Below are 23,230 nucleotides of genomic sequence, written 5' to 3'. Positions count from 1 at the left end.
AACTTTACGACACTTTTTAAATGTAACTGTATGTAACCATATAACGCTTTACGTGTATGATTCATTTCTTGTCGGTTAGGCTTAGTTTCGTTACGAATGTTTTAAATTGCTTTTACTCGATACTTCTTGGCAGAAAAGTTTACTCTATAAAGTAGGTATTTTGTAACGAGCTTGGAGTTTTAAGGACCAAGCTGTCAAATGTAATTTTTCTTTTCTATTACATTTGTTCTTCCCCGGACAACTTAGTTTGTTTAATTCTCTTCTTGTTCTTTAATTGTGATATAGAACTGTTTCTTCCAGTTGCACCAGTCTGTAGTATGGGGCAGAAGAAAGTTTATGGGCTTTCGGTGAATGAAACTGCCTTCTTTACGTGTCACGTTGAAGCGGACCCTCCTGCTTTTTCTTTCCGCTGGAGTTTTAACAACTCGAGTGCTGGACAGGAGGTACTAAACTACAACAGCACCGCAGGACTCAAGAGTATTGCATATTTCACTCCGAAAGAAAAACGCGACTATTCATCTCTCTACTGCTGGGGACGAAATCACATTGGCATCCAGCGAGAGCCTTGTGTCTTTTCATTAGTGTTTATTAGTAAGTACCAGCCATAAAAGCCCACAACAGAAAAGTCTAGATATACTGTATTACTTCAAATTTAAGACATACTTTTTCACATTTTTCCGAACTGAAAATTAGGGTGCGTCTTAAATTTGAGGTATTATTTTCGCTTTTCAAAAGTTTTGAAAACATTATTTTCCTCAAACAACAAAGATTTTCGAAAAAATCCTGCATTAACAAACAGATTGGACGATATTTTAAAAAGAACGTATTTTAAAAATACTAAAAAAAATTACGTACAAAACGTCAAATTTACGATGTCAGCGCCTCTAGCGGTGTAGTTGGATATCACCGTCCTTAGTCGAAGTCTGACTTTCCTTTTGATATTCTATTTTATTATGATTTTTATTTTTGTTACGTTTTTCACCCTTAGAAAAGCGTTTTACGTACGATGCCAAATTCGAAAGAAAAGTTATTTTGTGTGCCGAACAGATTGGGAATAGTGCAAACGGTAAAAAATATGCATTGATTGAGACAAATGTACGTCGTTGGCGTGGTATGAAAACTAAGTTATTTTCATGCAAGAAAAGTACAAGGTCATTTTCTGGCCGAAGAAAATAAAGACATCTTGAAATTGATGCCGTCGTTTTAACATATTTCAAAGAGTTACGAAGTAGAAGACTGCCTGTAATGAGAGAAGTCTTAATATTAAAAGGAAAAGAATGTGCAGGAAATAGAGGTATTTATTTCAAGGCTAATCGTGGCTGGTGTGAGAAATTTATGATTGGTTTATTTTGAATTCCATGCAAATCTATACGAGGGCTATCTGCGCTAGCCGTCCCTAATTTAGCAGTGTAAGACTAGAAGGAAGGCAGCTAGTCATCACCACTCACCGCCGACTCTTGAGTTGCACATTACCAACGAATAGTGGGATTGACCGTCACATTATAACGTTCCCATGGCTGAAAGGGCGAGCATGTTTGGTGTAACGGGGATTCCAACCCGCGACCCTCAGATTATGGGTCGAGTGCTTTAACCATCTGGCCATGGCGGGCCTGAAATTTATGAAAAGAGAAGGTTTAAGAACAACACTTAGTGAAAAATTGCCCTCAAGTTTTGACGATGCGAAAGATAGAACTTAAGATGTTATTCTTTCGGACAATAGTGAATCAAACGATGAAGATATTTCAATTTCGGAACATAACAGTGAGTCAGAAGAAACATCGAAATAACATTCTGATTAAATAAAGAATCATTATTGTTATGAACATTTTAAATTTCATGTATATTTGATATATATTTTTATTATATTTCATGTTAAATATACTATTAACATTTGTATTCGTTAATAGACTCTTTTGAAACATATTTACTACTTTCTAATTACCATCCAAAATTATTTATTACTCAAACTCCCTTTTTAAAAGTGAGTGCGTTTTATATTAGAGGGCGTCTGAAATTGAAGTAATACGGTTTCAGCTGAATAGTGATCGTTTTACAGTTTTGTCCAAGATTATACGAATGCACGAAAGACGTGTTTGTTTTCTGCATAGAAAATACCTCTACTATAGTGATTGCACGTGCAGCAGAAAATAAAAACAACAAAACATTATTATATTTCTAAATTGAAATTAACTTGAAATTCTTATAATAGCATTTTCTAGTTATAGAACCTTATAAATTTAGAGACTTCGGAAATTTTTGATTAACATCTAAAATGAGGTCTACTCGCGTCTAGGGTTCCATTATTTACTCGTTTTTAATCTACATTTCATATGAATTGTTGCCTCGTGCGTTTTGTATTTCTGAATTCAAATATGAAGTCAAAATAAACGTAGGTGGCGCTGCCCTAAGCCTAAAATGTTGAGTTCCAGACGCTACTAACCATATTAATGGATAATTGTGTGTTCATTAGAAACGACAAATTCGTTCATTAAGGACCAGGTATTTATCATCTGCATGATATCCCTCTATGTTCATACACAGTTTTTCCGCCTTTAATTTCTAATAAGGCTTATATTTATGCATAAGCTATGCCATTAGTACTTGTTTGTCTTTGTATATGGAATGAGTTATGTCAAACGTTTTAACCTGTTATGTATTCATTAAAGTAATTAGTTCTGTAAATGCGTATATAATTAAAACTTTCGCAATCAGTATGAGATTGGAAATGTGTGGCGGCTGACGACAGAAAAACAAAATAAGGCCTATTAACAATGTTCAGTAAAGCGTATAAATAACTATTCACAAAGTACAAAAACAATGCATATCTGTTTAAAAAAGGAAACAAACTCGAAAGCACTATTTTTCAGTAAAAACTTTCAACATGTTATTAATAACTTCTGATCAAAATTAAGGTAATCATATAAATATTAATTGGGTAGCGTTAAAAAGCAGTTTTAAAACTAAGTGTTGGATACAAACTGATTAAATGTACTTGTTTCCACAAATCAAGCCTTCAACGATTAAATTGCACTAAATTGTCAACTGGTACCCTTTCTCATAACGATGTTTTCGGCCGTAATCCTAAAATGTCCATACCAGCTGAAAAAGGGGATTGATACAAAACATTTGTGTACAACATAGAAGATTGGATTCAAAATTATGTGAAACACGTCTGTTTACTTTCGGTACGTGGTACACCACGATATGAAAATGTTTCCAAACAGTTTACAATAGTTTGTCAGATATTTGTACAGTGTATAATTATGTTTTCCAATTATTGTATATAACAGTTTATTACATGTATGTACAGTTTATAAATATGTTTACAAATGATTGTATATATGAGTCTAACGCGCATTAGCCATTTTTCATGGTATCAGTTTTACCATTTTTCGTTTTCACACTAAGTCACATTTATACTTTTAATTGCCATATTTTTATTGAAGCTGTACTTTTATAGGTCCTCCAGAGCCTTTGAAAAACTGCACAATTTCTAATACGACGGCTGAATCTATCCATTTGGAATGTGTCGCTGGTTATGATGGCGGTTTACAGCAATATTTCTTCCTGGAGGTTTATAATGCTAAACTGGAACGCCTAACTGCCAATATTACAAGTAATTCTAAGCCTGAGTTTCATGTTTTTGAGCTACTGGAAGGATCCCGTTTCATTCTTCTCCTGTACTCAGCTAATACTAAAGGGAAAAGCTCTCCTGTAGTACTTACCGCAAAAACGAAACCGGTTACACAGAATTATGTTGGTGAGTTGCACAAACAAAGTGTTAGGACTCTTTTACTCGGTAGGAAGTTCATTAAAAGTGCTCAGTGAAATTACACGTTATCACGGATACCAGTCTGTTTCATAAAGGGCAGTTTGGCTGACGGCTTACACTTAATCACTAAAGTATTTTTCTTTCTCTTAGAATACACGAATATTAAAAAAAGGCTAAGAGATAGAATGTTTTACATCTGTTTGTTTGTATATACACCTGGAGTGATATAAGCCTTCTAATAAGTGTTTTTTTTATCTACTGTCTATATCTTTAATTATGTTGTCACTTTCATTGATGCTATTTCAAAAACATTAGTGGAAATTTTTATGTGGGGTTGAAGTGGCACATACGTTTCACACATGCCTATGTACGAAACGTATCTATGTAGATAGATGGATCAGTGTATTGCTACAGATCCCTTTCCAGTGGCACAGCGGTATGTCTGCGAACTTATAACGCTAAAAACCGTGTTTCAATAACCTTGGTGAGCAGAATACAGACATCCTATTGTGTAGCTTTGTACTTATCTTCAAGCGAATAACCCAACAAACAACAAACAAGTGATGTCAGAGAGATTAATTAGTGTGATGCGAGAGACAGATGAGTCAATTTGGTATGAGAGATAGATGGGTCAGTATATAAGAGACAAGTAGATAAATGGGTCAAGGTGATGTGAGAGATAGATGAATCAATGTGTAACAGATAGATGATCGAGTATGGTGTGAGAGAGTGGGGTCAGTATATAAGAAACAGGTAGGTAGATGGTTCAGGGTGATGTCAGAAATAGATGAGTCAATGTGGTGTGAGACAGAAGAGATCAGGTCAGAATAAAAGAAACAGGTGTATAGATGGGGCAGGGTGATGTGAAAGATAGATGGGCTAGTCTTATGTCACAGATACTCATGACAGTGTGATGTGGATAGTACAATGGCCACAGTGTCATGCAGGTGGTTTAACCACTTATATTGTTTTGATATTCTAAACTTCCCTTTATTTTTATAGTCCTTCACACCTCTATATCTCTTGCATAAGTTTATCTTTCTTGAGTCTAATAACCACGGAAAGAAATGGGAATCGAAGACTCATATTGGGGTCGGTCTGGAGAGAGCGAGGGGGTTCTCAGGACGTATTGGTTCCTGCAAGTTAATAGACGAATAAACTTTGTGAGAGAAACAATAGTAAATACATAAATGAGAACAAGGTTAAAACAGTCGATCAGGTCAAATGTAATGAGACTATTCATCTTGACATCGTGCCAATTTATGGTCTACAATCGTGTCCTTATAGGTCTTCCAGTGTAACCAATAGGTTCGTAGGTAAAAACAAACAAACAAAAGAAAAATGTTCTTATGTAAACGGCAGTAAAACTTGGTTCGGGATGTGTTAATAAAGGCGACTAAAGGTTTACTTGATAATCAGTTCTGCAGACAAAGTATCATTTGGGAGATATATTAAAATATTGATTGAACGCCTTGATTTAGAAGGTTGAAAAAATTCCTGTGTATTTATAGCAAGATTAACGGCGAGTTTTGTCAGAGTTAAATAAAGAGCTTTACCAGCTGCTAGATGTACTTAGTTTTGTAAGAATCACCGTTTAACAACATATACAATTAACCTAAAAATAAACTATAAACCTTGTCTACCTTGAAGGTAAGGATCAGTGAAAAATGATTTCTCAAGAAAGATTGCAATATTATTGTTAGTTTTTTTCGTTTGAAATATGTCAGCAGCCAACACATAGAAAAATGTTATATTTCTTCGGTGCTTATATAGTTAATAATTATAACTCATGAAATGTTTATGATTGGACAAGTGTAGATGTATTAAATACGTGTAATATTACTTTATAAACGTCACAGAAGCAACGTCCAGTTTACTCCTGAACCCCTTAGTAGGAGTACTTATTGGAACAGTGGTGTCCCTTATTCTCATCACCATTATCATCACAGTGATCATCCGCTTGAGAAGCTATGATGATGGCAAAGGTAATGTATAACTAATGTTTGAGTTATATGTTATATGTTGATATCTGGGTTATATATTTGTAGTTGTGTGCGACTATTGGTTGAGTTATATGTTAGTTGTTGATGTTTGATTTCCATTACAGTTATATATTAGTTTTTTATGTTTGACAACTGTTTGAGTTATATGTCAGTGTTTGATGGTTGACCACTGTTAGAGTTATATATTAGTTTATTATATTTGACTGCTATTAGAGTTATGTGTTAGTTGTTGATGTTTGACAACTTTTGAGTTATATATTAGTTGTTGGTGTATTGCAACCCTTTGAGTTATATGTTGGTTGTCGGTGTATGGCTATTATTTCCGTTACATGTTAGGTGTTTGGTGTATGGCTATTATTTCCGTTACATGTTAGGTGTTTGGTGTATGGCTATTATTTCAGTTATGTGTTACTTGCTGGTGATATAGACACTGACTAGTATTCTGTTTATAAAGAAAACTTTAAAAATATTATATTGTTTAGAATAGTTCAAAATAATTTATTATATTTTACATGTAGTGTTAGAACACCATATTTTATAATTTGTGAATTCAATACATAATAAACAGTGAATTTGTGTTCAATATCTCAAAAGTTAGTATGACACGTAAATATTGAGTTCCAACTGTATTTTCAGTTTTGAGGTCAAGTCCTTGCGATGGTCAAGTTTTGTACAAACCAAAATTATTTTAATTTTAATTATAAGATTAGTTCCCGTTACAGAGGTTTAAATAATCTGAAATTGAGCCAAGGTTTCATGTTAAATTTGCTATAAAAGCACACGCTCTTATAATAGTATAAATACGCGTAATGAGAGAATATACAACTAGGTTAGATGCACATCCGAAAACCTAATGTTCATTAATTAATGGCGCGTACGCCATCGTTACGGTCCGTTAAGATCGGCCTCTTCTTCCATTACACGAGAATGACAATCACTTCAGTCATGAAATGTGGTAAGTTTTACACGTGGTTTTATTTCGTGTTTTATCACGCATTTCTATTTGATGAATAAATTAGGATCAAGAGGAAAATACTTAAAAAGCAAGTGTTTTTTTCAAAACATGCTAGTTTGATTATGCTGTGTATATATCGAAAACCAAGTTTTAGCGTTATAATGCTTTAGAGTTGTTACTGAGCCAATGGAGTGGGGGAATTTTAAAAAGTGACTTTTTCACAGCATAATTTTGTCTCTAAAGGACAATTAAAACATGAAATCATGTTAATATAGACGATATGACTAATCACAGATAATAATAAGAAATAAAACATTAACGTAATAAAAGTTAAAGAAAGTTAATATAAATCGCCAGAGCTTTCAAACATACACTTTTTAAAACGTTTACATACAAAATTCAAATTAGGTCTCTGTGTGTAATAAGATTAAGTAGAAAAGATGTAGTCCTAACTAAACATAAAATTCGCGTCCCGGTGCTAAGGTTTGTGGATTATAAGTTAAAAGTCTGTACTCGATCCCTATTCTGATGAATATACAAAGAACACACCCATTATTGATATTTGAGTTTAGAAAAACAAACTGTATTGTCACTACTGACGATATAACAGTGATCGAATATGATAATAGTAGAATCCAATTGTAGCAAGAAGTATGATATAGTAACATAGTTTGTGAATTAGTATCCAATAATAACATAGTTTGTGAAGTAGTATCCAATAATAACATAGTGTTCGTAGTAGTGACTAAAAGTAACACAGTGTACCAGATACAAAAAGAAGCACTTTGCTATGTCTTTTATATTTCAATGCTATGTAATGTATCGTTTCCTTTAAGATACTGTGCCTTTCCTCCAAGGCTGAGCTTTAAGTCTGAGGGCTTATAACGCTAAAAAATCGGTTTCGATACTCGTACTGGACTTGGCACAGTCCCGGCTGCAGATATTCTCAGGTCGATGCTGGGGCTGTGAGACATATATTCTAAAGTAAAGCTAAAACTAGTAGTTTTGGGAAGCAACGATATTTCAAGAAACTTGGCCCACCTGGCCCCTTTCCAGTGCCAGTCCTGGCACAGTGCAGATAACCCTTTGTATGGCTTGGCGCATAATAATAACAACAACAAATAAGAACATCAACATATTATTGAAAAGTTAAGCTAGATTTGAAGCATTGTCGAAGCGGATACGATAAGAAACCTTACGACCCTTAAATCAAGACTTTTTATAAAACTACTAAAACCATGAAACTTCGTAATCAGTGTTATACATTCAAACTTATCGTGCATTTTCTCTGGAAGCAGGACGTATTACTTACTGTAATGTCACTTACACTCGTAAGTAATACAGGGTACATGGAAATGGTTGTAACACTTATAATGCGTAACCCGATTCAAAGACCAACCCATTTATTCTTTATTTCTAACTCTCGTTTCATAAAATCTACATGTAACAAACCATTTCAGTACACGGGGAGGAAATACGTGATACGAACACTATCCTCTACGTTACTTCCCGGTAGATTCTAAGGGTACATACCAAGTTCGGAAAAAATCGGTACAGCGGTTCGCCAGTCGTTTGCTTAACTACACACAAACTTATATCAAATAATAGTTAGGATTACGTTACAAGATTTTTACAACATTCAAACACATCGTGAAACGTTTACTTTAGTTTCATTTAAACATCTTGGTTTTAAACTTGGAATTTCTGATCGATAGCAAGGTAATAAACCACATTTCTCGGTTGTTTTGTAAAGACGTTAGAGCGTGTTTTTTTCTTGAAAGTTATCGACTTAAGCTTAAACACCTCATTTTAAGGACTTACTCCGATTTTACAGAGTTGTTTTATGACTAACGCGTGGTGTACTTACTAACGCTCTCAGTGTTTTATTTCAGTTATTACAACAAACATTCCAAACCCCTTGAAACAGTAATGCGAGCATATACGGACATTTGCCGTTTTGTATCGCAATTTTCAAACATAATGTACGTAAAAAAAACACCTGAAAACATCACACTGTTATTACACTTTATAACAGCTGGAATAAATTTTTATGAGTTGAAAATAATTTATTTTCAAATCTACCAGTCGCATCTTTCGAAACCCTTATTAAAAAAACACATCACCAAACCAAGCCGAAATGTCTCAGAAATAATTGACTTTACACTGTGCTGAACACAAAATGTAAATAAAATTATTAAAGTATTTTATATATGTTCATATCAAAAGTCATTCCAGTGACTCAACCAAGCTGAAAAAGTGCATCATCAAAAAACAACGAAAATAAATATTACCAACGTGAGCTCCTATTTACAACGATAGGAATTTGAAAATTTTAAATGTGTTAATAACATCTAAGCCTTTTTAGTGAACTATTAATATTATGTCGGAATTTTCCAGATTTTTGTGCTTCTAGAGTTAAATGAGCAAAATTTATTAACTTTCTACTTTTATCAACTCACATTCCATAAAAGAAAAGATAAAATTCAGGTTCGTGTACGTATAATAATATATCTAAGGAAGAAAATCGAACACTTTCTAGGTTTTGTTATTAATATTAACTTCTGGTCAGCAGAGGTTATTTACTCAGAGTGAAGCTAAAAACCAACCCAATAATGAGTACAGTTAATTAATTAAATTACTGAGTACTTTTGCTTTTAGCAACATTTTCGACCATAATCCCAATAATAACTCTCTAGGTTTGGCAAGGCTGGGACAATTTTTATAATAAAATAATAATTATGAACAAATAAAGTAAAAAGTACAAAATCAGTTATACTGAGCACTCTATCCAGTACTTGTACTGAAATTAGCAAGACAAAAATGATATATCTTAAGGAACACACAACTACTAGCTAATAGTTTCAAGTCCTGTCATTAATGTTCAGAGTTTTCTTATCTAATTAAATGTAAGCTTTCATATTTACGTACACCATGCACTACATATTTCACATGAACCTGCAGTGTGCTTAGGACAGTTTACGAAGACAGACGCGGAACTGTTAGGTTTTCATTACGCATATAGTCACGTAAAAAAAAAAAATGTGTAATTTCATTAATTTGTTTGTTATGGGGCAAAGCCGGATTGGACTATCTGTTGTGTCTATCGAGAGGAATCGAACCTCGGAACTTAGAGTCGCTAGCTCGTAAATGGAAAGTTACATTTTTGATTATTTATTTCTTTTGGGTTTTCTATAGAGGATTTTAAATCACATCTTAGAAATAACACAGTGGGAAACATGATCTACTCAAACAATCCAGAACTTAGCGTGGTGGTTCATTTTGATGTCACAACATCGATTTACCTTCCGTTCACTCACCTTTTATCTCATCTTTATATTTTCACGTATTATGGTTTTGTGATGATATAGATAATGTCTGTTTTCATTTATTTAAAAAGGGAAAATAAACAAAGTGCCTATCAAAATGAATATGAGCGTATGTATATATAGCATCTTATATGGCCCGACGATCGAGAAATGTAAAACAGCAGGCCTAAGCCTTTAGTTTCATTGTCATTATTATTAAACCATACATTTTGTTTGGAATTTCGCGCAAACCTGCACGAGGGCCATCTGCGCTATTCATCCATAGTTTAGCAGTGTAAGACTAGAGGGAAGGCAGCCAATCATCACCACCCAGCGCCAACTCTTGAGCTACTCTTTTACCAACGAATAGTGAGATTGACTGTCACATTATAACGCCCCCCACGGCCGAAAGGGCGAGCATGTTTGGTACGACGGGGATTCGAACCCGCGACCTTCGGAATATGAGTGGAGTGCCTTAACCACCTGGCCATGGCTCCATGGAGAACGAATGTTAAACATTTACGACATTTTGAGAAGGAGGAAAGAAATGTCGTTGTATTTATATCTGTCGACCATGGGTATCAAAACCCAGTTTTGGGCAGTATAAGTCCGCAGATGTACCACTGTATCACTGGGGGGGGGGAATTTATGAAATATCAGATTTGCTGGACAATTCATAATTATCACAAGACTATTACCCACTGTTATGAACTTGGACCTGTGCCAAGAAAATATATTAATTTCCCTGCCGCATTAATAGTTCAGCTGCCCTGGTGATTAGGACGCTTGACTCACAATCTGAGAGGGTCGCGGGTTCGAATTCCCGTCACCGAAGAACGTGTTCGTCCTTTCAGCCGTGGGAGGGGTTATGATATTTCCTTGAAACCCACTATTCGTTGGAAAAGGAGTAGACACTACTCTATAACTGTTAAATTAGAAACCATTAGCTTGGATGGTCCTCGTGTAATTTGCGCGAAGTTCAGAATAAACTAACCGTTACTTTTACAATTGAAACTACCTCAAAGTGTGTAAGAGATTTGATGTAAATCATACACTAGTTTTGAAGTGTGTACCGCAGACCTTACAAAACTCGATTTTTGTATTTACTATTTTTTTTCTTTTCACTGTTCTTGGCTTATTGAAATAATAACGTGGATTCTAACCAGTTAAACAATTGTTATATTATTTCTTTTCTTTCTCTTTTACTGTAAACTTTCATATCTCATACTCTTTTATAAAGAAAAATTCATATATATGTATGTATGTACATTCAAGTGTATATGAATAATGTTACAGTTGTGGCGTGCATAAAAACTATTAGCAAATGTTAAAAAATCCTATTCAGATTCCAAACATCAAAAAGCTGAATTGTATTTAACTGGAGCTAAAACTGAGATGAAAGTAGATAGTTTAATAGACTGCAAGTGGCATAGCACTGCCAGGTGGCTAGGATGTTCGACTCGCAATCTGAAGATCGCGAGTTTGAATCCCTGTTCCATCAAATATGCTCTCTCTTTCAGCCGTGGAATAACTATAATATTACGGTCAATCCCACTATTTTTGGTAAAACAGTAGTCCAGGAGTTGGCGGTGGGTGGTGAAGAATAGCTGCCTTCTTTCTAGTCTTACACTGCTAAATTAGGGACGATTAGCGCAGATAACCCTTGTGCAGGTTTACGCGAAATTCAAACCAAACTAAATAAACTGAAAATAAATCCACTGTGTATTGTTCTACAGAGACTGACTATTCATATCCTCCTAGAATGATACTACACTAAATATGTTACATCACATGTTATTGTTGCACAGTTTTTAGAATGATAGTTTACTATATACGTTATATCACATGTCATTGTTGCTCAGTTTCTCAGAATGATAGTACACTAAATATACTAAATATGTTGTTTCACATATTATTGTTGTCCAGTTTGTTAGAAGGATAGTATACTAAGTATATCATCTCACGTTATTGTTGCCTAGTTTTTGAGAATGATAGTATACTAAGTATGTCATCTCACGTTATTGTTGCCTAGTTTTTGAGAATGATAGTATACTAAGTATGTTATCTCACGTTATTGTTGCCTAGTTTTTGAGAATGATAGTATACTAAATATGTTATCTCACGTTATTGTTGTCTAGTTTTTGAGAATGATAGTTTACTATATACGTTATATCACATGTCATTGTTGCTCAGTTTCTCATAATGATAGCATACTAAATATGTTGTTTCACATATTATTGTTGTCCAGTTTGTTAGAAGGATAGTATACTAAGTATGTTATCTCACGTTATTGTTGTCTAGTTTTTGAGAATGATAGTATACTAAGTATGTTATCTCACGTTATTGTTGTCTAGTTTTTGAGAATGATAGTATACTAAGTATGTTATCTCACGTTATTATTGTCTAGTTTTTGAGAATGATAGTATACTAAGTATGTTATCTCACGTTGTTGTTGTCTAGTTTTTGAGAATGATAGTATACTAAGTATGTTAACTCACGTTATTATTGTCTAGTTTTTGAGAATGATAGTATACTAAGTATGTTATCTCACGTTATTGTTGTCTAGTTTTTGAGAAGGATAGTATACTAAGTATGTCATCTCACGTTATTGTTGCCTAGTTTTTGAGAATGATAGTATACTAAGTATGTTATCTCACGTTATTGTTGTCTAGTTTTTGAGAATGATAGTTTACTATATACGTTATATCACATGTCATTGTTGCTCAGTTTCTCAGAATGATAGCATACTAAATATGTTGTTTCACATATTATTGTTGTCCAGTTTGTTAGAAGGAGAGTATACTAAGTTGTTAGTTATTGTTGTCTAGTTTTTGAGAGAGTATACTAAGTATGTTATCTCACGTTATTGTTGTCTAGTTTTTTGAGAATGATGTATACTAAGTATGTTATCTAAGTTATTGTTGTTATCTCACGTTATTGTTGTCTAGTTTTTGAGAATGATAGTATACTAAGTATGTTATCTCACGTTATTGTTGTCTAGTTTTTGAGAATGATAGTATACTAAGTATGTTATCTCACGTTATTGTTGTCTAGTTTTTGAGAATGATAATATACTAAGTATGTTATCTCACGTTGTTGTTGTCTAGTTTTTGAGAATGATAGTATACTAAGTATGTTAACTCACGTTATTATTGTCTAGTTTTTGAGAATGATAGTATACTAAGTATGTTATCTCACGTTATTGTTGTCTAGTTTTTGAGAATGATAGTATACTAAGTATGTTATCTCACGTTATTGTTGTCTAGTTTTTGAGAATGATAGTATACTAAGTATGTTATCTCACATTTTTATCTGATTTTTATCTAGCAAATCTTGGTGTTGTATTAAAAATGTTTTGGGTTAAAAATAAGTTTGAGATCTTCGAAAGTTAAATTTTTTTGTCCCACGTTTCGTGGTAAGACAGCTGTATGTCTACGAATGTACAACGCCAAAATCAGGGGTTCGATCCCCGAGGTTGATACAACAAATAATCCAATGTGGCTTTGCTATAAAAACAACAATAACACAAATGAAATTTTTGCTTCCCAGTAGCACGGCGGCACGTATGTGCATGGGTTTATAAGGCTAGAAATTGGGTTTCGATACCCGAGATGGATATATCACAAATAAGCCTATGCTCTTTTTTCCTTTCAACGATTCTGATAAAAGTATTCCTTAGCTTGGTTGTGGGAAAAAAAACATAGTCGTCGAAAAAATCTATTACAACTCGCTATGAGAAAAATAGATCAAATGGTTTGCAAATCATTCTTTGTTCCAAAAACAGTAGTTTAATCCTACATTCAGCACAGTTTATTCGACTTTATTTTATTTCCGAACTATATTTCCTAATTTTTTCTCCCCAAAATCGTATTACTTTGGAATTATTGAAATTGAAGTTACGTGATTTGTAATAAGAATTGAAAACTTGCTTGTTTTCATTTTTACTTGTTTCAGATGATACACCTGACCAGATGCCAACCAGGTAATAAAAATCATTTTATACTTTGTCGATGTTTTACTACAACAACGTAAAGGCTATTTTATGTGTTTTAAAAGTATAAAATTATGTCAGTTAAAATGTTTCCGCTAATCGTAACAAGTTTTGTACATTTAAATGATACTTTAAAACTGTTTTATTAGTTTTTTTACTCAACCAGTTGAACTGTTTTACGTTCTTATGCGTGTGTTTTATTACGTATCTTAATGTACTTATGTTTAATTTATTTTATTTTCTGTCATATAGGAAAATTAGGCATCGCTATTACAAACATATATTCTAAACAAAACCTCATTACAACTAATCTCTTTACATTTAACATTTCCTGTCATACTGCATACTGCATAACGGAAGTGGGATACACTGAAAGCCAATAAAGGGACTGTACAATATAATGTCACTAATAATAATGCCTTACGATAAATATTATTAATCATAATAGAAAATAGGTGTCAACACCATAAGAAATCTTTTTGTAATAAATAACTATACAAACATTGTTCCAACTACTATTTTTTCTCAGTCTTGCCTGATAAACGCTGAATTTAACAAAATATGTTATCAGCGATGTCTACGTGACTTAGAGTGTTTTGAATACAACATACATTTCATTCATCCTTGCAAACTCCTATGAGACTGAATAAGTATTATGCAATGAAATAAGCCTAACACTGATGTGTTAAGTGTAATTAAAGTTATTTATTGTTTTACAATAATTGTATTTTTCTTTTTCCTTTGTAGTCTTCATAGGTTGGAATGTAGGAATACGTGTATATGAATATATACAGATATTGTAAATTAAACAATTATTGTGTTTTTTTTAATACATATGGAAGTTGACTTTTTACTTAATGAAGTCAGAAAGAAAGGAACGTACGTTGCATTTTATATTATAATAGTTTGATATATACACTACGTACTAAGTTAGCTGCTGTCAGTTATATCACTCAGAATGAAAATGCCCATAAGGTTGCTCTATAAAAAATAACTGGACTTCAAAGGTTAATATTTTCAGAGGATCAGTAGTAAAGATTTTCTTATAAATGAGAAGTTATTTTAATGTATTTCCAAAACACTTCAGTGTTTCAAAATTACTCTTAAATAATTGTTTCTAGTACTCATTGTGCAGTATATGTCACTAGCCTTCTGAACACGAAATGTGAACGTGTTTAGAAAACGCACATACAACCCTGTGTTCATGGTCAGCAGTTGAAAAAGAAATTAATTAATTAAAAACAAAACGTTTCCAACCTTATCCACATCTTTTCTTTATTTCAGTTTTTACACTTACATATTCCTTGTTGTTATTATTACCAGTTCGAATGAGCTACAGAGAGAAAATATCCCGGAAAATGGAGAACAAGATTCGAAAGATCCGGATATCATTCCTACCAAGGACGACTGGAACTGTAATTATTCTACACGACTATCTTTCTGTCCGTGTACCTTTAAGCGAGCCGCTAATTGTAGTACAAACAAAATATAAAATAGTATTCGATACAATAAATAATTCAGTACATTCGTAAATCTCCTGCAAAGCAATGTTGATAACACTAGAAACCGTGTTTCGATACCCGTGGGAGGTGCACCACAGATATGTATGAGGTGAAATGTCACCATTGAGTGTACTAACTATTCCGGTGAATGTTGTTTCAAATTTTAAGAAATTTTTTCTGTTCATGAGAGTTGCTAAAAAATTCTAAATATCGTCCAGAAAAAAGTCTTAGCTCGGTACAGATATTCCAAGTAATTAAGTACAAAATGTACTTAATACCGATGACAGTTTAAAAAAATATTTTATCATTTTATAGTAGCCAAAAAAATACTTGTATCCGGCGTCATTGTTAAGTAGTCGCGAGTTTGAATCCACGTCATACTAAACATACTCGCCCTTTCAGCCGTGGTGACGTTATAATATTACGGTTAATTCCACTATTCGTTAGAAAAGAGTAGCCTAAGAGTTGGCGGTGGGTGGTGATGACTAGCTGCCTTCTCTCTAGTCTTAGATTACTAAATTATGGACAGCTAGCGCAGATAGCCCTCGTGTAGCTTTGTACGAATTTCAAAACAAACCAAACCAAACTGTTAATTAATCTTTACATATAACTCACACTTTTAATTTGTATATTTTAAAAAGATTCATTTTGTTCATGTTTTAAAAATATTAAAATCGATTTCCTTGTTTTGAAAATTTTTGAAATAATGTATTCTAATTTATAAATTTTAAATGTATTCCATCTTTATCACCAGCTATATATATAAATATATATAATTTGCAATAAACAAAAACAAGCCCAAACAAAATTCAGAATCACCACTGTGGGGATACGACTTGTTCCAAGTCTCTTTCTGGATGCTCTTGTAACCCAAGATGATTCATATTTCTTTGATTTCCAGTGTCATTAGGTACAGGGAAATTTCTAGTGTTTAGTACATTTTTAGATAGTAAAGGGCTGTCACATATCCTTCTCAAAAAAAAAGTCAAGATGTAGTTATGATACATTTCATCCCACTATAATTTCATATCAGCTGTATACATACACACACATATTTAATTATAGCACATACATAAATATAAGAATCAAATAGCAACTGCATTGAATTATGATATGTCTACAATTTCAGATCTTTGATCAGTATGGCAATAACTTTGGCTATCACTAATATTAAATCAGCTACTTGTAACATAGTTTTCGTTCTCATCTTCCCAAAAAATCAGGATAAGAAAGTGCAAAGGACTTGTTAATTATACTACCATGTGTTGCACGAACCAACTGTGTCTCACATCAGAATATCTCTCAGTAATTCCAAACATCTATAAATTATACTAGCATGATACTGTTCTTATGAGATATAAGTAATGGTTATGTGGCACTTTAGATATTGTACTAGTTTTGATCAAAGACAGGCGAATTATTAATGTTTCTTGATACAGATATTAAATTGGATAAATAATACATTTTATCTGCATTTAATTCTTTAATGGATTGCTGCTAATTTAACTTAACATTAGGAGTATACAGTATTATAAATACCTTAAGGGTATAATATTACAGACTTTGAGCGTGGCTTAATGGTTAACAGTCTGGACTTTGAATAAAAAAACAACTTAAATTAGAGCACTCTGGGGCCATGGGATCGCTATAAGTGTCAGTTAGACAAGAGTAGTTTAAGAATTGGACGTGGATTTAGTTCATCAGAACGACACTAGGGGCGGCACATAGCCCTGTGGATAGATTGGTGCTAAAATTCTGGAAGAAATAAACATCACAACCAGTGCTTTGCTGGCAACAGGAATCATCCGACCAAAATTTAGCATTTTTACCCGTAAAGTATTTGTCGATTATGTTACATATTACGATTTATTTGGGACGAGATCCCAATTTATTACGTATTGCGATTTCAAATAGCTATAAATTTTAATTTTAATTTAAAAGTTGGGCGCGGCATGGCCAGGTGGTTAAGGCACTCGACTCGCAAACCAAGAGTCGCGGGTTCGAATCCCCGTCACACCAAACATACTCGCTCTCTTTCAGCCGTGGGAACATTATAATGTGACGGTCAATCCCACTCTTCGTTGGTAAAAGAGTAGCCTAAAAGTTGGCGGTGGGTGGTGATGACTAGCTGCCTTCCCTCTAGTTTTACACGGCTAAATTAGGGGAGGCTAGTGCAGATATCCCTCGTGTAACTCCCACGACTCTGAGATTACGAATCGAGCGCCCTAACCGCCTGGCCATGTCAGGCCGTAAATTCAAAGATCACAGGTTAAAGTAAGAAGTTGGTATAATTTACCTAAACGACTCTTCTTACCAGTCTGAAGATTGTTGGAGAAGAAACTTCAGCTGAGTTTATATGGTATTGGAATAGTGACGGTAGTTTGTTTTCATCATTGCATTCCTCCATACATAGGCTAAGGCACTATCTGCTCCCTCTACACTGCGTACGTTGTGTTACAGGAAAATTAAATGAAATTTGTTTTTTCGTTTAAAAATGTGGCGCCATTTATGGATATAGTTAACTTTAACTTACGTCAAAGGTAATAAATGTTCAATAACAGTAATAATGAGGAGGTGGAAGAGGTTGTGAACCTCATTAACATTTCTATTGTTTCACACTATCCTTTCACAAAATTTGGTTAAAATACGCCTAGTGACGTAAGAGTAGTTAAATAAAGGACAGACAGAGAGACACGCAGATTTTTTGTGCTTTATGCATATAGATATAACTTGGACAAATGTAAAACTATAATTTTCAATAGATTTAGATTTGATGTCGTCCATAGGAAATAAGTTACCTAACTAGAATTTTATTTGCTTGGTGAATTTAAAAGTTTATTTAATAAAAAGGTAGAGAGAGGAGTGCCTATTCATGAGTTTAATGTTTTTTTATACTACGACATAGACTTTGCTGTAGCAATATAATTGAAAATACTAAGCGATAACGTAACCCTATTTCTGCAGAAAGCAGTATTATAATATTTTAGTAAGTGGATAAACTTTTTTTAAATAGAATGAAAGGGGAGGAAAAGGTGCATGAAAAAAAGTGAGGAAACAAGATAGGAATGAGCACGATGTAATAAAATTTCATTTGTGCAACCTCTAAAAGCTAAAACTAAAGCACCTTCAAACAATGAGACTAGCTTTACATTTATCGATCAAATAACAATTACCCCACGATTGTTGCAACGAGAAAGTATAGCAATGTGAAAATTTAGATCAGATAATGGGACTTAAAGCACCGTAAATGTACAATACGTCCAAAATGTTTGTAAAACTGGCTGATTGCGTCATAGTACCGAACACTGGAGATCTGTTTACACTACTGATGTATTTCTTGGTGATAGTTTTTGTCTGTATCCATTAGAACTATAGTTTTGCGACTTACAAAGTCTGAATCTGGTGAAATGAGATGCTCCACAATTTGTTTTCTGTTTGAATGGAATACAGATTCGTTCTCATTACAAGGCTGGCTTCATTCAGCTTGAAATTATTCACACAAGTGAACAGTATTGGCAACATGAACAGACTGTTAGAACCTTGCTTATTTGGATCACTTGGAACTGATGCCTTCATTAAAGATTCTGTTGATTTTTACAGTGGACGTATTTCACAATATCTTTTAGGCAGTATAAAGTTAAATGTCATTAAAGTTGCTTTTTATTGTTGCAGTGTGCTTATTTCACAATGTCGTTTGAACAGTTTATAATCTGACGTTGTTAATTTGCTTCTCATTATTGTAGTGAACTTATTTTACAATAACGATAGTTTAATTGTTATGTAATGTATGTCTTATTATATTGAAAGATACCTTACTATCACTAGGCCTGCTATTTATAATTCACAACGTTTTTAATGTTGTTTTTGGAAAGTATTCCTAAAATCAATATATTGTTTGCTATTTTTAATAGAAAAATGTATATCGATAACAATGAAAAATTACAAATTAACATGATTAAAATTGGTATATGGTTTTTAATGTTTTTGTATATCCTGTTTCTGAATGTCTCAGACTTACCCAAACGAAAACAAGGGAAGAGTTTCTGTGAGATTCTAGTTCCGTCAGAACAAAGTGCGACAGTTCATACCAGACAAAAGAACTATGCTGGAGTACCTAAAGAGTCTACAAATAATAATCCATTGGAAGTGCAGGTAGAAATGCTTTCTGTATTGATAATTATAGGTTATAAAGGGTCAATAGCGATAATATAATGTAACTACAGGCCACGATGTGTGGTTATAATCAGTAGGCATGCTTGTTAATTACCAGGCCCTGTTAGGTTTTATTAGTTTATTTATAAAGTTACATGATGCAGTAGGATTGCTCCGGCCAAAGCACGGGTTCTTTTCCCTGTAATTGTGTACTACAAACGCAATACTCTTGGCAGTAAGCCACCTAGGTAGTGCAGCACTGTCTCTAATTACTAATCACTAAACAAATGGAGATAATCGACAAGTAGGAACTGTTTTCTGACTATTTCCCTATGTTATTACTGATTATTACTTGCTATTTATTTTTTGGTATTTTTTATTATTTTATTTGGTAACTTCTGTCCATAAAACGCTTTTAATACAAGTTTTTTTTTCGCCTCCCTCATTGATAGATCTTGTACTTAAGCTAATATTCCTTCTCTTTTCTTCTCTTCATGGACAGAGTTTGATTTTGCAGTATTTTACATCATCTAAGCCTATTGCAGCATCTATTGCCCAGAGAATTTTCTCCAGTTTACCCAGTTCCAATTATTATTAATTTCTGTCGTCTATGATTATTCCTGCCACGCCTATCTTGTATAGTATAGGCTTTCCTGTTTTTTAAAACTAGCAAAAATGTGTTACTTATCCATTTAATAGTTTTAATGTTTTAACCTTTCAGCTATCTCGTCACAGTTGATATAAATTTCATATTTTCTGCCAGTTTCTAATATTAGTGAGGTATAATGGAGTCTTCTGGGTCATATTGCTCACATAAGTTGTCTGCTTACTTTTTCTGCTTTTTGCCGTAAATTTGAGGTAGTTTGATTAAATCATATTGTTCTTTCATTGATCTCATATTCTCTAACTACATTATTTGGTCTCAGTGTGTGTTTCAGTTGACTTAGTCCTTTCTCACTAGTCTTCTTTTACTTCTTCTGTCTTCAGTTTGTGTTTAGTTTGACAACCACTTTACTGACTCATCTCTTTGATGGGTTTAGACTCTATTTTCTGTCGGAAGCTTGTATTGACTGGGTTTCTCTAGTGACTCTTTCTTGGCTATATACAAAAGGTGTAAAGCTTGTAGATACTGCCCATTAAAATGCAGTTACTCCTACTTCAACTGAAGAAATAAAGCATGAGTAACAATGAAAAGGTCAATAGCTAAGTCAGAGTTCCCTCTCCCTGTCCCCTCTCGTGCAGGGATATCATTGCTGTCTATGGTACAGTTAATATTTAGCAATGCTTCCTACGATGATCTGCTCTTCATATTTTAAACAGAGATATAAATTGACTGGTGTTAGTCATTCAAGAAGAAAGTGATGTGAAATTATTCCGTCCTCAAAGTACTTCTACAAAATGCATTTGACCTGGTTACCGATTATATACATGGAAGAATATTTTGTAGCATGGGAATTGTAGTGACCATAAACATTACACAGTATTACGTAACATGGACTGTTTATAGTCCATGTGCTGATATTTATAGTTATTGTTTTCAAAATGTGAAATCTCATAACAAAGTCAGCTTTGAAACCACAACACAATGTCATTTTAGTATTGTGGATGCGTATTGGAAGAGTTACATGGGAATTAGTTTCCAACCAAATAATGCGTGTATTGACACTTCCGAAAAGCATGAAGTGCGCTTCATCAGTCCATAAAACAATGACGGGTCAGTGGTCATCGACTATCGGTCTTTCAAAAACTGCAAGGTAAAATCAACACGTTGGATTCAATTCACCTTCTTTAGTGCTTGAATGTAGAGCAACTTGTGAGACAGCATTCGAAAATGTGTCCAAAGAGCTTACAAATGGTCAAATTTAGCAAATCCAGACACTAGGCAGCATAACATACATTGCTGCATGGTTGACTTCAAAGATACTTTCAGTAGCAATGGGTGACGTGCTTGTACAAGGATCATCGTAAGTGCAACCTGTCTAGCCAAATGTTTTATATGAATCTTCACACTGCAACACTGGAACAAAGTCCTTCACAGCATTCTCTGACATTGCATTAGAAGTGCATCCGTTTGTTAATAACATGTCACTAGATCACCTGTCTGCACTCTTGTCAGTTTCATCGTGGCTCAATGGACTGTTTTACAATCAAGTGACTGACTCATCTGTACCCACAGAACAAACACGTGACAACTCCTACCAATCCTGGGCAAGTTCACCTTCCTCCGCCATTTTATTTGTGAGATATGGCGTACTGAAGTGGAAAACGTCTTTTATAACCACTTTGTTGCTTAATTTATTATTATTAAAAACCTTGTCTTCTTGTATTTACATTTAAAAATGGAATTAGGAAGAAGAAGAGAAAGATGGAAAAAAAGGAAAATGGAAAAAAAACGTGACAATAAATAATTAATTAATGGAGTAAATAATAATTAACCAAATAAAAAAGGTTATCTTAAAACATGAAAAGTTGCATGGACCTAATGAACCTCCATACCAATTTTGGTGAGGATCCATCTACACCCTGCGATGTAGTTACATGAACATACAACAGAACGTACTGTTATATTTATATAGATAACAGTATTGAAACTATAGCAGCAAACAAACCCTGCTTAAGCCTAGTTTCGTAACAATATGAAATTGCACAATCCAAATGAGTTCATCCAAATTAATTGATGGATTTCAAAATTACTTAAAAGTGATTAGAATATATAAGCGAAATGAGGAATAATATTTAGTAACTAATAATTAAAAACTAACTTCTGAGAACTTAGCTTTCCTTGCTTTCTTTCTCTAGCGCCCCCTCTCTATTGATCCTATGAGTTACATAAGCAGTTGGCTAGTGTATTTTGTAGTGTTACCTTAATTTCAAACTCTTCTGACATATTGAAAATAATCTCAAAAATTAATTACCATATGCAGTTTGCAGGCTTAGTTTACTTGTTACTGGAAGGAATATAACTCCTGTAAATAAAAATGATTTCTAAAAGGTTAAAATAATAAAACTGGTAAAAGTACGAAGCTAATTTAGATTTTTTTTTAAAAACGTGCACCCAACTTCTGTGAAAAGATTAACATATGCCATTTCGATGTACTTTCTTTCTTTCTATATATATATATCCAAATTATAAATATTTAACTTAAATAAAACAAGCAAGAGAACGTGCAATTATATCATAGGAAAAAATACTCATAGCGTGGAAGTGAAATTTTACGAAATGCGCGAATCTATACTTATAAAAAACTGTCTACAAACTACACAGTGGTCTCTGAGCCAATATCGACCAAAATTTATAGGCTGGTATGTTGGACCAATCTTAAGCATGCTTGGTATGTTGGTATGTTGGACCAATCTCAACCAAACTTGGTAGATTGGTATTGTCTCTGGACAAATCTCAACCAAATTTGGTAGATTGGTAGATTGCTAAGTTGGACCAATTTCAACCAAACATGGTAGGTTGGTATTGTCTTTGGACCAATTTCAACTAAACTTGGTGGGTTGGTATGATCGTTTGAATAAGCTTAGTCAATTTGATAGGCTGGTATGG

General features: G+C 33.6%; 1 protein-coding gene across 1 annotated transcript in view; it reads left to right on the top strand.

Moving 5' to 3' along the window:
- The first annotated feature begins 306 nt into the window (after positions 1-306).
- Positions 307-23,230, top strand: part of LOC143225317 (uncharacterized) — a 35,874-nt gene continuing 12,950 nt past the window's right edge. The window contains exons 1-6 of the mRNA XM_076454466.1: positions 307-591; positions 3,461-3,760; positions 5,632-5,757; positions 13,990-14,017; positions 15,350-15,441; positions 19,541-19,680. Coding sequence (XP_076310581.1) covers positions 318-591; positions 3,461-3,760; positions 5,632-5,757; positions 13,990-14,017; positions 15,350-15,441; positions 19,541-19,680 — 960 coding nt within the window. The 5' untranslated portion in view covers positions 307-317. The remainder of the gene's footprint in view (positions 592-3,460; positions 3,761-5,631; positions 5,758-13,989; positions 14,018-15,349; positions 15,442-19,540; positions 19,681-23,230) is intronic.

The sequence above is a fragment of the Tachypleus tridentatus genome, chromosome 9 (assembly GCF_004210375.1).
Source record: "Tachypleus tridentatus isolate NWPU-2018 chromosome 9, ASM421037v1, whole genome shotgun sequence".
NCBI lineage: Eukaryota > Metazoa > Arthropoda > Merostomata > Xiphosura > Limulidae > Tachypleus > Tachypleus tridentatus.
This window is presented reverse-complemented; position numbering and strand designations above follow the sequence as displayed.